This window comes from Arvicola amphibius, chromosome 15 (genome assembly GCF_903992535.2).
Source record: "Arvicola amphibius chromosome 15, mArvAmp1.2, whole genome shotgun sequence".
NCBI classification, from domain to species: Eukaryota; Metazoa; Chordata; class Mammalia; order Rodentia; family Cricetidae; genus Arvicola; species Arvicola amphibius.
Window position 1 is genome coordinate 40,393,636 of NC_052061.1, and position 14,246 is coordinate 40,407,881.

The 14,246-nt window shown below is 44.8% G+C and overlaps 1 protein-coding gene across 2 annotated transcripts; it reads left to right on the plus strand.

Moving 5' to 3' along the window:
• The first annotated feature begins 188 nt into the window (after positions 1–188).
• Nudt7 (nudix hydrolase 7) lies at positions 189–13,684 on the plus strand. Of its 2 annotated transcripts, none has more exons than XM_038313127.2 (4): positions 189–305; positions 2,913–3,066; positions 9,001–9,159; positions 13,022–13,684. In XM_038313127.2, exons 1-4 carry the CDS (start codon positions 214–216, stop codon positions 13,382–13,384), a joined length of 768 nt encoding a protein of 255 aa, XP_038169055.1. In that variant the 5' UTR covers positions 189–213; the 3' UTR covers positions 13,385–13,684. The 2 variants fall into 2 exon arrangements, with proteins under 2 accessions (XP_038169055.1, XP_038169056.1); XM_038313128.2 differs by having other exon boundaries at positions 9,001–9,099.
• Positions 13,685–14,246: the final 562 nt, after the last annotated feature.

Here is a 14,246-nt window from a genome sequence, read left to right on the forward strand (position 1 = left end):
TGGAAATTTTTAAATATAAAAAATAAACCATAAAAAATAAATAAATAAACCCTGTCAACGCCAACTTCAGACCCAACTCCGCCCCGGACACGCCCACCAACAGGTCCCGCCCCTCCCGGGTCTGGCACAGTCGGGCTTCTTCCTAGGGTCCCGCCTTCGGCGTCTCCTCCTAACGTAGTCCCCGCCCCTCCCTAACCCAGGGCTAGGACAGTTATGCGCACGCGCATGAGAGCGCTTTGCTTCCTGAAGTCCCCAGCTACTAGAAGCAAAGGAACTGCAGGGCCGATGTCGCGACCTTGTGTCAGGTAAAGTCCTCCGGCTCCAGACACTGGAGCCTGACCTAGCCGGGTCCTGATCACTGCCCAGACCCGAGGCTAACAACCTGCCGAGCCATACTGCCGTTCAGGCTCCTCGAACTAGCCTCCCGGACGGCCAGTTGGGACTTTGCTCCTTCCTTCTGCTCCTGGGGACAGAGTAGGGGTTTCACCTAACAAGAGTCTCACCCAGGCAGCAGTGTCCTCCTGCCCCTAGGTCACAGAGCTTCCTTTTTACCAACCTGTGTCAGCCCAGTAACCTGCCTTCCCACAGCAGAACCTCAGAACCCCACGATGGCCGGACAGCCAAGCCATCAGCCAGACGGGGGTTCAAGTTCTTGCGTGGCTACTTACACTCATGATCGTGGTTCTTGCTTAAGGCACTGCTTCCAGCCTGTGCTCACATGATCCTGTTATTACCTACAGGGCTGTCCTGAGAAGTAAACACAGAGTGGGGGTGAGCCCTGATCAGAGCTGTTGCTCCTATTTTAATGGTGATAATCTTGAGACAGTTTCTAGACTTCCATTCTTTCCTGCTTCCTGTGGGCAGTTTGAGGGGTTCCTTAAAAGCCTCCTTGGGCAGAGTTCTTCCCGCCTGGCTAGCTGTCTTTTCTGAATAAAGGCCTGTGCACTGTGTGCCCGCTTTCAGTGACTTTTTTCCAGGACATGTAATGGGTTTGCAGGCAGCACTCTGCCACGTGGAAAGGGCAGGGGAGGTTGTGAGACTAAACCAAACATCTCCAGCCAATAGCTTGTTAAGGATGCACTAGTCATTAACAGTCACAACTGAGCGCCCCTCCCCCCACCCCATCCCCATGTGTGAACCGGCCACTTTATCATCAAGACTACCCTCAAACAAGTTTCTGGTGAGGACTCTGAGGCTCCAGGAGATGATGTTATTATTGTTTTCCGTATGTAGCCCAGGTTGGTCTCAAAATTTTGGCAATCCTCCTGCCTCAAACTCCCAAGCACCGGGATTACAAGTGTTAGCCACCACACCTGGCTCCACCCATTTTTGAGATGAAATGACCCCCCGACTGACCCAAACAATCTGCTTCTGCGCAGTCACGCTACAGACTGTTGAAAGCTGACGGCCACTTTCTGCGACCGCCATGACGAAGTCGTCCTTCCGGCTGTGTATGACTTAAATGATAGCAGTTCCTCATCCTCTCTTGGGTCTGAAGGCCAGTCCTTAATCAAGGTGTCTGCAGCAACCACACTCAGAAGTCTCTGGGGCCACTTAGTTGCCTCTCCCGGCTTCTGGTGGCTTCTGGTGGCTTCTGGTGGCTTCTGGTGGCTTCTGGTGGCTTGTGGCAGCACTCTGGTCCCCTTCTCCGTGGGAGTCTCTCTGTAGCCTCTTCTCTTCCTTCAGAGACACCCGTCGTTGCCTTGGGAGTCCTGCCGAAACCCAGTCTTAACTACTCACATCTGCAAAGTTCCCCTTTCTGAGTAAAGTCACATCCCCAGGTTCTAAGTTGACATGAATGGGGCCACTGTCCAACACCCTGTGCAGGCCAGCAACACAATACGCTTGTCTGAGGAACCCAGAAAGAGCTACAAGAAAAGGCTGCCGTACGTGGTGAGGAATCTAAACCTTTGGCATAACCGGCAGTAACGGTTCTCAAAACACAGTCCCTTGGGCTGCCACAGAGGCTGCATCTTGACTCTGAAGTTAGATCAAGGGCTTCTTCTCAGGTCTCCTCAAAGTCTCTGAGCCATAGTGGGGGTGGGGTGGGTGGGTATATCCTGCAGAGAGCAGCCTTCTGCCAGATTCCATGGATGTGTGAGTTTGGGGATTACTTTTACAGGGCATCTGGGTTTGAGAACATGGCAGAAGGGCCAGGCAAGCCTCATAGAGACATTTTAACATGCCTGTCCTATTTGTGTGCAACTATAGTATTTCCTTCTCCAGAGCACTAGGGGCAGAGCCAGGGCCTCCCACACTAAGCAAAGGCTCTACTACTGAGCTACATCCCAAGCCCTCTTTTTATTTCTTATTTTGAAATGGGGTCTAGAGTTCAAGGTTGACCTTGAGCTCACCACTCTATATCTCCAGGATGCCTTGAATTTGTGATTCTCCTCCCTCAACTCCCAAACAGCTGGGATTATAAAGAAGCCCAGCTTACTTACAGATGTCAAAGTTCAACTATTACATGATGGGAGAAATGTCTTACCATACATAACTGATTTGGTTTGGGATTTTTTTTTGGGGGGGGTAAGGAGTTATGTATCACAGGTAGGCCCTGAACTCACCGTGTTGCTGAGGATAACCTTGAACGCTGGGTCCTCCTGCTCTTATTACATACATGCCTCACCTGGCGTACACTGAATTTTAAATTTAATTTGCCTTTCTAAGTGAACTTGTGTATGCAACTGTGGACTTGGTGCTTTTGCCTCTCTCATTCTTGCCAGCAACATGCAGGTTAAGTGCTGTGATTTCTGCCAGGTTATTGAAACACTATAATGAGACTCAGAAATGAAATCCAAGGCGCACATTCCCAGCCACCCCCCCCCACACACACACACATAGATCAGCAGGACCAGGAGCTTCCAGCCAGAGCTCTGTTTACTACAACTCTTGCCCTGTCTTCCTCTTAGAAACAAGCTGATAGACGATGCCAAGGCCCGCCTGAAAAGGTTCGATGTCGGGACCAGATATTCCCATCTATCCGCTAATAAATACTCTGTCCTCCTGCCGTTGCTGGTCAAAGGAGAAAAGCTGTACCTTCTGCTCACTGTCCGCTCAGACAAGGTAGGTGACATCTTGGGGACATCTAAAAACATACTTCTGTCACTTTGTCCCCCTTTCAAGGCTGCCATTTTCAAGTGGGAACTTTTGAAATCATGGCGTTGGAAGGATAGGGGAAACCATGGGATGAAATGAGATTTTGTTTGTTTGGTGATTTTTGAGATACAGGTTTGCTCTCTAGCCCAGTCTGGCCTTGAATTCGTGACAGTCTGCCTGTCTCTGCCTCCCAAGTGCTAACTTAAGTTTTAGTATTTGGCTTCTCTTCCTGCCCTCTCTTGGTGTGTACATGCGTGTTTGTCTCTCTGTCTCTCTGTCTCTCTCTCTCTCCCCCTTCTCCTCCCTTTCCTCTCCATAACTCCCTGAATAAACATTTAACATGTAAAAAAAAAAAAAAAGTTTTAGTATTTGTTTTTTAAGTGTGTGTGTGTGTGTGTGTGTGTGTAGACATGTATATTCCTGAATACAACCTACTTAGTCCATATTATGCTACTTATACATGTTTTAAGGGCTGTCCTTTGGTGTTGGATAACCAGTTGATGTGAGCTTCTCTAAGGAACGATTGTCCCCCCCCCCCCGACCTCAGTACCCCTTCGTTGCCTGTAGTTCTTTGTGTAGGGTAGGACCTCCTTCCTCTTTGGCATGTCTATTGGTGTTGTCCTTGTTTAGCTCATTATTTAGGCCATCATGTTGGTGACAGTTTATGAGGGTGTCCTTGTAATGTCAGAAACTACACTGTTGTTTGAGACAGTCTCTTATTGACCTGGGTCTCACCAAAGAGACTAGGATAACATATATGAATGTAATAACAATTGATGCAAAAAAGCCATGAGTTTGAAAGAGAGCAATGGGGGATTTATATGAGAGTGTCTGGAGAGAGGAAAGGGAAGGAATAGATGACGTAATCCTATTATAATCTCAAAAATAAAATAAATAAAAAACAAACAAAGCAACCCAGTATAGTTGGCACCTAAGGAATGGTGTCTAAAGTTGACCTTTGGCCTCCACATGCACACGTAGCTATGTGCACCCACACAAACACATGTATACCATACAGACAGACACACAACTTACACTCTTTACAGGGGGGGAAAGATCGTGAGCTCTCATGCCTAGGTCGAACTCTTTCTGATCCCAACAGTCTATGAAAAGTTGGTTTTTAAAAAATGCACTTGCTTGTTTCCAAAACAGTAGAACCCTTTCTAAGAGCAGAGTTCTCAGGAATTGAAAAGGTTCTTGTTCCCTATTAATTGGAGCCAAGGCGGAAGGCCACTTGAATTGAATTGGCATGCTCTGGGGTCTTTTTGAAGGGCTTTCAAAACATATTTTAAATCAAGTTCGTATTTTCTATCAAGCCAATGAGTCCTTGTGGGTGTCCCTGTCACCAGCTACTGTAGAATTGAATGTGCAAACAATAAATCATATTGTAGAGGTAAAGTAACAGGTTTTTTTTAAGTCTTCTGTAAGACAGGCTTCTGTAGACAGAAAATGGACCAGCCTTCCCCTCCCTACTCTTGCATCTGTCACCAATGAGAAGATGTGTGGGGCCGTAACTGCCAAATCAGATCCCGTAGAAGTCTCCACTTACGGCAGAGAGGAACTACCAATGTTTTCCAAAGACTTACCTAGGGCTGGTAGCATAGCACAATGGCAAACACTGCCCTAGTAGGCACAGAGCCCTGGTTCAACCCTCAGCACCACAAAATGAAAGAAATGAATGAATAGAAACAAAAAGCTTGCTAAAGTGGAGTCTTTGGCTATAGCAGCTAAATAAAGTGCATAATAGCCTCAGTCCTCTCAAACCGCTGCAACAGAATTCCTTATGCTGGATGGCTTATAAACATGAAACATTTCTCATGGCTGTGGGGGCTCCGAAGTTCAGTATCCAGGCATCTGCAGATTGAGTACTCGGTCCTGATCACTTTCTAACTTGTGGATGATGGTTTTTCCCTGTGTGCTCACAGAGTGAGCAGAGCAGTTGGTAGGCTCTAATCTCATTGATAAGGGCCTTGCTCCATTGGAATTTTCCAAGAGCCTCATGTCCAAATGGCATTACCTTGTAACTGAGGATTTCCACATTTAAGGAAACAGACATTCTGACCAGATCGGGCTGCTAGCTTTCCTTAACACAGCTCTGTCAGTCAATCCAGGTGCTCAAAACCCCAACAGGACGTCTAGGTTGAACTCTGAATATCAAGAACCGACTTTAGGGTCTTTCATTACATCCCCTTGCCTGGGACCAAGACACGGCTCCACATGCTGAAGCCTCAGCTCAAGGAACCGCCCTGTGGTTCTAGCAGGTGCACACTGCCGTGATCTTTGCACAGAGCGGGCAAGAAGCTGACCTAAGAGTCCTGCTGAGTCAGGCTCTCGCGGCAGATGAGTAGAGAGGACACTGGACAAGGTGTAGGTGAGGGTGTAAGAGAAAGTGGGGTGGCCACTTCAGAAAAGAGAATGGTGAGGGCTGCATCTTTCGGGGACGAGAAAGGAGGAAATTACCAGGATGTCACACATGGAGAGACATTGCCCTAAAATCAGAAAGAACTGGCGTCGGAGATGTGGGTGGAGGAATCGGGAAAGAGAGGGCCCTGTTCTTCTTGTGAGTGAACAAAAATTAATGGAGATGTTGAGATACATGGCACCGATGGTGATGGCTCTTTAACCATACTATGTTTTAGCAAGCTCATATTTATTTATTCAAATTTATAATAAATAAACTACAAATTTATTTATAAATTTATATACAGTGGGAGTGTAAATGTGGGCATTTTGCATCACCACCTATGTAGGGGAGCTAGAGGACCACTTTTGAGAGTCTCTTCTCTCCTCCCTTGTTATTGAGACAGGGTCTTTCTTGGTCTCATCTCCTCATTCCCCAGCTATAGAGTCCAGCGTTTTGCTCTTTGAGCTTCTCCCAGGTTGTCTCAAATCTTGCAGAATGATTGCTGACTAGTAGAGGAAACTTAAGCTTCTGGACCGCTGTCCTGTCCCTGCATCCCGTCTAGTTGTGAGAATTCTGAGGTTGCAGACGCATGCCATCACATGCAGCCTTGTGTGTGGATTCTAGGAATCAAATTCAGATCGCTGGGCTTGCATCGCAGACACTTCTCCCGGCTGAGTCATCCCCATGGCCCTAGAGACTCTTAAATAGATGGTGTGCTGATTAAGAACATGGCCTTTAGAATTAAACTCCAATTATAGCTCACTGTGTGAACTTTGTTAGGTAACTTAACCTCTAGGTGTCTTACCCTTTCTGTGAAAGTAGAATAATAGTAACCTAATGTGGTTTGTGTGCCCATTAATAGAGATCACTTATGATCTATACAAACAGAGGAATACTATTCAGCCATATTCAGACCTGTAATACAACATGGCAAAACCTCACAAACAAGATGCTGAGAGATACAGATGGTTGTTGTTGATTCTTTTACTCTTTACTCCTTTGAGAGGTCCACCACCCAGCTTGTTTCTTAACCGGCTTTTCTTAAATTATCCTGACTACCTTTTACCTCTGGGATTTTATCTCTCCCCATTTTTGTATACCTTTCTTTACTTCTTTCTCCATGGCTTGCTGTGTAGCTGGGTGGCTGGACCCTGAATGTCCTCCTCTCCTTGTTCTCTTACTCCCCCCCTCTTCCTCATTTTTTCTTCTATTTATTCTCTCTGCCTGCCAGCACCACCTATGCTTGGCCCAGCCTTGCCATTGGCTGCTTGGCACTTTATTAGACCTTCAGGGATTTTAGACAGGCAGAGAATCACAGCTTCACAGAGTTAAACAAATGCAGCAGAAACCAAAGCAACACAGCTTAAAATAATATTCCCCAACAGACGATCACACGTCTTGTGACTTCATTTACACGAAATAATCAAACTGGAAATCCACTCGGACAGAAAGCAGAGAACAGGGAGCAGAGTGGGGGGAGCTTAATGGGTGTGGTTTCCTCTTGGAGTGGGGAAAACACTCTGAAATATTAGGCATGGTTATACGTCATTATGGGTTTATTAAATGTTCCTGAATTGTTTGTTTTAAATTGGTTAATCATATTTATTTTACTTCATTAAAAATGCCTTAAGATACAATAACTTGTAGGCTTGGGATGTAGAACAATTGGTAGAATGCTTGCCTACCAAGTGCCAAGTCCTGGGTTTGATCCCCAGACTGCCTAAAACAGGGCATGGTGGCGCAAATCCCAATCACCGCACTAGAGAAAAGGAAGCAGGAAGACCAAAGGCTCAAGGTTGTCCTTGACTGCAGAGCAAATCTGAGGCCAAACTGAGACCCTGTCCCAGTGTTTTCCCACAAATCATAACAGCTTGCAGAAAAATTCCTGTGAAGCACATTCCCTGAATGTGGTTGGCACCCATAAAGGACTTAACAAACACATCTGTCTTTATAGTATCCTATAATGTTGTCTTTATAGTATCCTTTTGTTTAGTGTCTGTCTGTGTGTGTGTGTTGATGTTGTCTTTTAGAGGCATGTAGAGAAAAATTAGAGTTAATGGAGGTTCTCGAAGTTATTAATGTAAGGGGTGTGTGTGTGTGTGTGTGTGTGTGTGTGTGTGTGTGTGTGTGTTTGCATGCTTGTGGAAGCCAGTGGTCAACTCTGGATGATTTTCTCAATCACTACCTTGACATTTCCTTCTAACAGTTTGAGGTGGGGGTGGGGAAAGGACCCTTTATGTACTGCTGGTGGGAATGTAAATTAGTCCAGTCATTGGATGTCAGTTTGGAGGTTTAAAAAAAAAATTAAAAATGATATTCCATAGAATTTAGCTCTTCCACTCTTAAGTATTTAACCCACATATTTCAAACTAACAAATCACAGAGATACTTTTCCATATCAGTGTTCATTGAAGCACTGTTTACAATAAATGGAATTAACCTAGGTGCAATGTATATATGTTTGTGTGTATGTACATATATGAAATGTATATAAATGAAATGAAAATTGAAGGAAATTGAAGAAAAATAAAATCATACCATGTGCAAGAAAATAAATGCAACTGAACTTAATCATATACTGTTTTTCTTCGCTTGTAGTTCTTACATTTTATATAGACACATGAAATCATGCATATATGTGATATAAAAGGAAAAGGAAAACTGCTTAGGGAGACTAAGGGGACTACTAGGAGAAAAGAGAAAAGGAGACAGGGGGCACAGGGGAATTATTCTCCACATATAATATAGACATATAAACATTTTAAATAAGCAAAAACATCTAAAATATATCAATGAATTGAAATTAACAGTATTTTTATGAACATGTGAGTTTGCCAGACAACATGAGCCTGCATTCTTAGGTATGTTTTCTATGCAGTATTATTTTTATTCAAGTACATAAATTATTTATAAAGTTAAATTATTATTTCCTTCATGGATATTTTCATGTTCTATATGTACCAAATGTTATATACTGAAAAATCATAGCTAGCGGATGTGTGGCGAGATATAAAAAGTGGAAGGTATATTACATGAATAAATAGTGAAGTTTAATTTGATGTTAATATTGAGTACAAATATTTTTATAGGTTTATGAACTAGGAAAAGACTACGTAAAATATCTATTTCAGATGGGGAACAATACAGAGAATTTTCTAAACAGACATTCCCTAACCTTTGTAATAAAGTTATTAGTGTAAGATAAATTTGTGTATGGGGGTGTGTGTGTGTGTGTGTATGTATGTACGTGTGCACGAGCCTGCTTGTGCAAGCGTGCACGCACACCATGCCACTCATGTGAAGGTCAGAGGATAACTTTTGAACACCACTCTTTTCCTTCCACCGTGTGGGCTTGGGAGTTTTTTGTTTGTTTGTTGTTTTGTTTTGTTTTTAGGATTCAAGGAAAAGCATATCTTGTTGAGTTAGTATTTGTTGAATGACTACATAGTTCTCAAACCGAAATCTCACTTTATAACTCTGTTGTGACAATCCCCCAGCTGAGACGGTCACCCGGAGAAGTCTGCTTCCCTGGAGGAAAGAGGGACCCAGTGGACACGGATGACACAGCCACTGCTCTCCGTGAAGCCCAGGAGGAGGTGGGGCTGCATCCCCACCAAGTGGAGGTGGTCTCTCACCTGGTGCCATATCTGATTGATGTAAGGATAGTCACCAGCCCTTCTGAGCTCCTAAGGGATTCTACGTTGGTTCACACGTAATTCCCAAGAGCACTATGCACAGAACCAGGATAACTGGGTCCTTGTGTGGACCTTGTGTGCCCTTCATTGAGCTCTGTGGCCTGGGTAAGCCCCTCTCATTCCATTCAGAAAGAGGGGAGCTACCTCAATGATTTTCAAGCTGGGGGCCACGGAACAACGAGTGTACTCAGAATTGCCCCCACTCGTGTTCAGTTCACATGTACTTTTCTCCAGTACACATTTATTTTGAGAATTCAGTTGAAAAACAATATCCTATCATGCAACATACTAAATGTTATCTCTTTGGAGGGGAAGGGGCCCAGTGTTTGCTGTTTACTCTAATGTCAATCGTTTTGGTGCACACCTTGGGATAAGGAGCCTTCTCGTCAAAGAACTAGGGGGCTTTTTCTCCTCAGCCTCATCCGCATTTGATCGTCAAATCTCTGTGGCGCTTGGGTCTGTGATTATTTCCCACACTCCATCTTATCATGACCCTGGCAGATTTAAGCTCTACTGGACGTCCTTCAATTCAGGTACCTCCTGGCAAAGGTCTTCATAAAAAGACTTTATTTTTATTTATGTTTATGCAAGTGTTGGTGAATGTGCCCTCAGGATCCTTCAGAGGCCAAAAGATGGTGTCAACTCCAAATTGGGAGCTGGAGGTTATAGGCGGTGGGGAGCCACTTGATACAGATGCTGAGTACTCGAACTCCGGTCCTCTGCAAGAGCAGCATGTGCTCTTCATAGCTGAGCTAGCTCTCCATGCCCTGGGCTCTCGTAGTTAGACTAGGGTCACCATTTGGGAGGACAAGATCATGTGACAAGCTGTCTAAAAACTGTCAGTGTTTGTCACCACATTCCTGTGTGAGTCAGGACCTTCTTACCAGATAAGCCAAACAGCATCTGCAAACCTGGAGCTGGAATAGCCGGTTCTCATTGGCTAGCAAAGTCACTGTTGTGCGAACAGACTTTAGGATTCACTGGTTGGTTTTAATCTATGTATCAGCATTATTTGATCAGTATAAATGTACGATAGCCCTTTAAATTCATGCCCAGAATGATGACAGATTAGTAGTCATCTGTTCTCATGGCCTCGATCCCAGCATCTTCCATGGTTAATGCCTGACACAGCTGTGGTGTGTTGGTCACAACTGGGAAACAATGTTAGAACATTATTATGGAGCTAAACCCACATGCTCTTTACTACTTTTCCTATTGTCTTCCCTTCTGCCCTTGACCCCATCCTGCACACCAGATTGTGTTGTCGGCTCTCCTAGTCCTTGTGACAGTTTCTCCTACTGTGCTCATTTTGACTGTGCCTTTGGTTCAGCATCCTTGAGTGTGAGTGTCTCTGATATTTTCCTCATAGTTGATAAATTTCCTCATTGGTGCCATAGTTTGGGTGAGGAACACCACAGGATAGTGTGTCCTTCTCATATAACCACAGAACTAGATAGAGATATTTTAAATGTTCTCTGCATTGGAATTTCAGGCAAAATGTATATTATAAAGCAATACTGCCACCAGTGCCTAACAGTTGGAAAACCGGAGGGTTAGATTGTCTTCTTGTTCCATTTTGCTTAAAGTCTCAGTGGTACTGGGTTGTAAAAGGCAGTGAGACTGAGCCCATCCTTCTTCGTGGAGAATATTTGAAAAGTAGAAAGGACACCTTTTGGAAAGAGTCAGTATGGAACAAGCTGGTGACCTCTCCATAAATGCTTGCTGAGTGTGTGTGTGTGTGTGTGTGTGTGTGTGTGTGTGTGTGGTGACTGAGACAGACAGACACGTGGAGAAGAAATTAGAGACAGAGAGAGAGAGACAGAGAGACACACAGATACAGACAGACAGGGAGACGTGGGGACAAAGAGAAGAGAGCATGAGAGGGGGCAAAGTGGCAGCTGTTTCCTCTTACTTGCATTTTCTAATGATCTGATTTTCAATTAATCCCTGCAAATCCTCCAACACGCTTTAGGAAGTTTAGAACTCCATTGACTCGTTGAACTAAAGCAGTTCAAAGTCTCTCAAACCAAGGTAGCTTCGTTTCCACAATCCCAGAAAGTTAATGAATTGTATGTGGGTGGTGGGAATAATGGAGTTCACAGATGCCTCGGGCCGCTTTCTGCTCGTCTTCAAAGATATCAGCTAATCAACTAATAGGGCATGGTGGTTAATTTTAAATGTCAAATTGCCACAACCTAGAATCACCTGCGTGAATTATCTAGATTAGATCGGCATGTGTGTGTGTGTGTGTGTGTGTGTGTGTGTGTAGGGGCATTTCAGTAGTTAATGGATGCAAGAGTGCTCAGCCCAAGCCCACTGTGGGCAGTACCATCCCCTAGGCAGGGTGGTCTTGGGCTGAGCCAGCAAACTGCATCACCATGGTTCCTGCTTCACTCTTTTGGCTGTGAAGTGAATTCCTCGCTCAGAAGTCATGCTGTGTGGATTAGTAAGCAGTCCCTCCTGTGGGTTCCTGCCTCTATATCCCTCACTGAAAGACTGTGAGCTAGGACTCTGAAACAACCCTCTCTCCCCAAAACTAACTTTTGGTGACTTCTTTTTTATCACAGCAATGGAAATGAAACTGGAACCTAGAAGGGAGATTTAGCTCAGTTCAGAGTTCTGGAGGTTTGAGCCCATGGCTAGTTAGCTGTGCTTTGGGAACTGTAGTAAGGTACCTCATTCTGGCATACCCTATTGGGGGGTTCCCTTGAGGCCTCTTTGTCCATCCTTCCCTCCCACTCTGCGTTTCTGGTATCCAGCAGTTCTCTGGGTAACTGGAGCTAGCTAAAGCAAGATGTCACACATAGAGGGGCAGAAGTGTTACACGGTCTCCCTGTAAAGCTGTCCTCCACCGGTGGCTGCGGTTGAGCCTGAGACCCTGGCTCCGCATCTCTAGCTGGAGTGTACTCCACAGCACCCTGCCTACTTTCTTCACCAAGCTGTTGCTCTCCCCGCAAAGCCCCTCAACAGTTTCTCCTCTAGCACATTAAGAAATTGCTTGCACCTCAATGCTCAGCTCACTATCATCTGCTCTGGGAAACCCATGACCTCCAAGAGTGAGCCTTTGTGCAAGACCCAGCATGGCTGGGACTCTCAGTGACCTATGATCTAAGATTTATTACCCTATGGCTATTTATGGTCTATGTTCCCCTTGTCTCCTCTCTAGGCAAAGATTTGTTATTCACCATGGATACAGTTAATAGTCTAACCTGAGTCCATTCTGAAACCCTCTTTGGCTGCCTCCCTCCATGAGAGGTCCCCACGGGTCTGTATAGCCTTCTCTAGACTCCCCCCTCACTGTGTACTTCCTTCTGGCTTACCCCAGTGTCTTCCTTGTGACCCAGGAGCTTCAAACTGGAGATTGCATCTATGCTCAGTCCCAGCCTCTCTTGCAGGCTTTCCAGTAGATAGACCTGAAGACGCTCCATCCAGCAGAAATTCTGTCATTTTGCAAGCATTCGTGCTCATAAATAAAACTATCTCTTCACAAAACAAATATGTATGCTACAAAAATATCATTTATAAGCAATGGTATGGCTTACAGTTTTGTGTATTTCCCCTAAATACATGCTGATAAGACATCATACCTGTTTTTACCAAGAGGAAAATGTGTATGACATCATTCCAGATGCCAACACAAGTGGAGCATCTCTGTTACATGGGGGACAGGAAATTGTGTCAGGAACACCCCTGTCCCCTGGTTCACCTTGTCCCATGTATCATAGCCTTGGTCTTTCCTCTCCTAGCAGCGACAATGCATTTAGTCTTGGAATCGGTCCATTGCTGCACTTCGTAATACGTGGATTTTGGTTTCTGCTTTCAGAATGATGCACTGATAACCCCCGTGGTGGGTTTTCTAGACCACAACTTCCAGGCCCAGCCTAATGCTGATGAAGTTAAGGATGTGTTCCTCATGCCTTTGGACTATTTCCTGCACCCACAAGTCTACTACCAGCACCACTTCACACACTCTGGCCACCATATCGTGATTCACTGCTTTGAGTATACAGACCCCGAAACTGGGGCGAAGTACCTAGTCAAGGGAATGACTTCAAAACTGGCAGTGCTGGTTGCCTTAATTATCTTGGAAAAAAGGCCCTCCTTTGACATTGAGTTTGATCTCAATGACTTGATACCGTCTTGCGAAAAGACCTTCCTTCGTAGATTTTCTTCAAGCAAGTTGTGAAGACGTCAACACCCGAGAGAACATCCCAGAGGTTCCGGCGTGAGCTTCTCTGCTCAGAACAAGAATGTCAGCAAGTGGAACCCGACAGGTGTGAACAATCTTCCTGCAGTGTGCACAGAAAGGGTCTTCCTGCTTTCCAGGTGCCTTAAAAAAAAAAAAAAACTAAAACACTAAAAGTCTTTCAAAACTGGAATATTGCTTTCACAGGGCAATATAATTTTACCCACAATGCCAATATCTGTAGCTATTTTAGGGGTATCTGGCACTTAGTAGGCACTTAATAAATCTTTGTTGAATATATGACTGTGCAATGCTTATATTATTTTAAAGTATTTAAAATACATTTTACATCCATCATTTGCCATGATAGAAATTTCTGGCTAACCATTCAAAGCTACACAGGTGGGACAAGGGAGATAACTCCACCAACATAGTACCTGTCTTGCAAGCATAAGGACCTGAGTTCAATCCCCATCACCCATGTAAAATGACTCAGGTGGACATGTACATTTATAATCCCAGAACTGGGACACAGGACCAGGAAGCTCTGAAGCTTACTGTTCAGGCAGCCTACCCTCCTTGGCAAGTTCTAGGCCTGTTTGTTTGTTTGTTTGTTTGTTTGTTTTTAAATGTTGGCCGTGTCTGAGGAGCAACACCTAAGGTGGTCCTCCTCTGATCTCCCACACATGTGCACACATGTGTACACACATGCACACACTTTACCTTCCCTTGATTCTATGACAGTAGAGTTTAAGATGGGACAGCAGACCCCCCAGGACCTTTTGCCATTAAATGGGCCCCTGGGATTTAGTTTGGGGTAATGTGATGTAGGGGAAAGATGACTTTGCGGGTCACATTCAAC

What these genes read in the sequence shown, in the direction of transcription:
- Nudt7 (XM_038313127.2), top strand. Translation starts at nt 214, where the DNA reads ATGCGCACGCGCATGAGAGCGCTTTGCTTCCTGAAGTCCCCAGCTACT. An exon ending in TCACTGTCCGCTCAGACAAG is followed by an intron (nt 3,067 to 9,000) that starts GTAGGTGACATC and finishes ACAATCCCCCAG; the next exon opens with CTGAGACGGTCACCCGGAGA. An exon ending in TGGTGCCATATCTGATTGAT is followed by an intron (nt 9,160 to 13,021) that starts GTAAGGATAGTC and finishes TTCTGCTTTCAG; the next exon opens with AATGATGCACTGATAACCCC.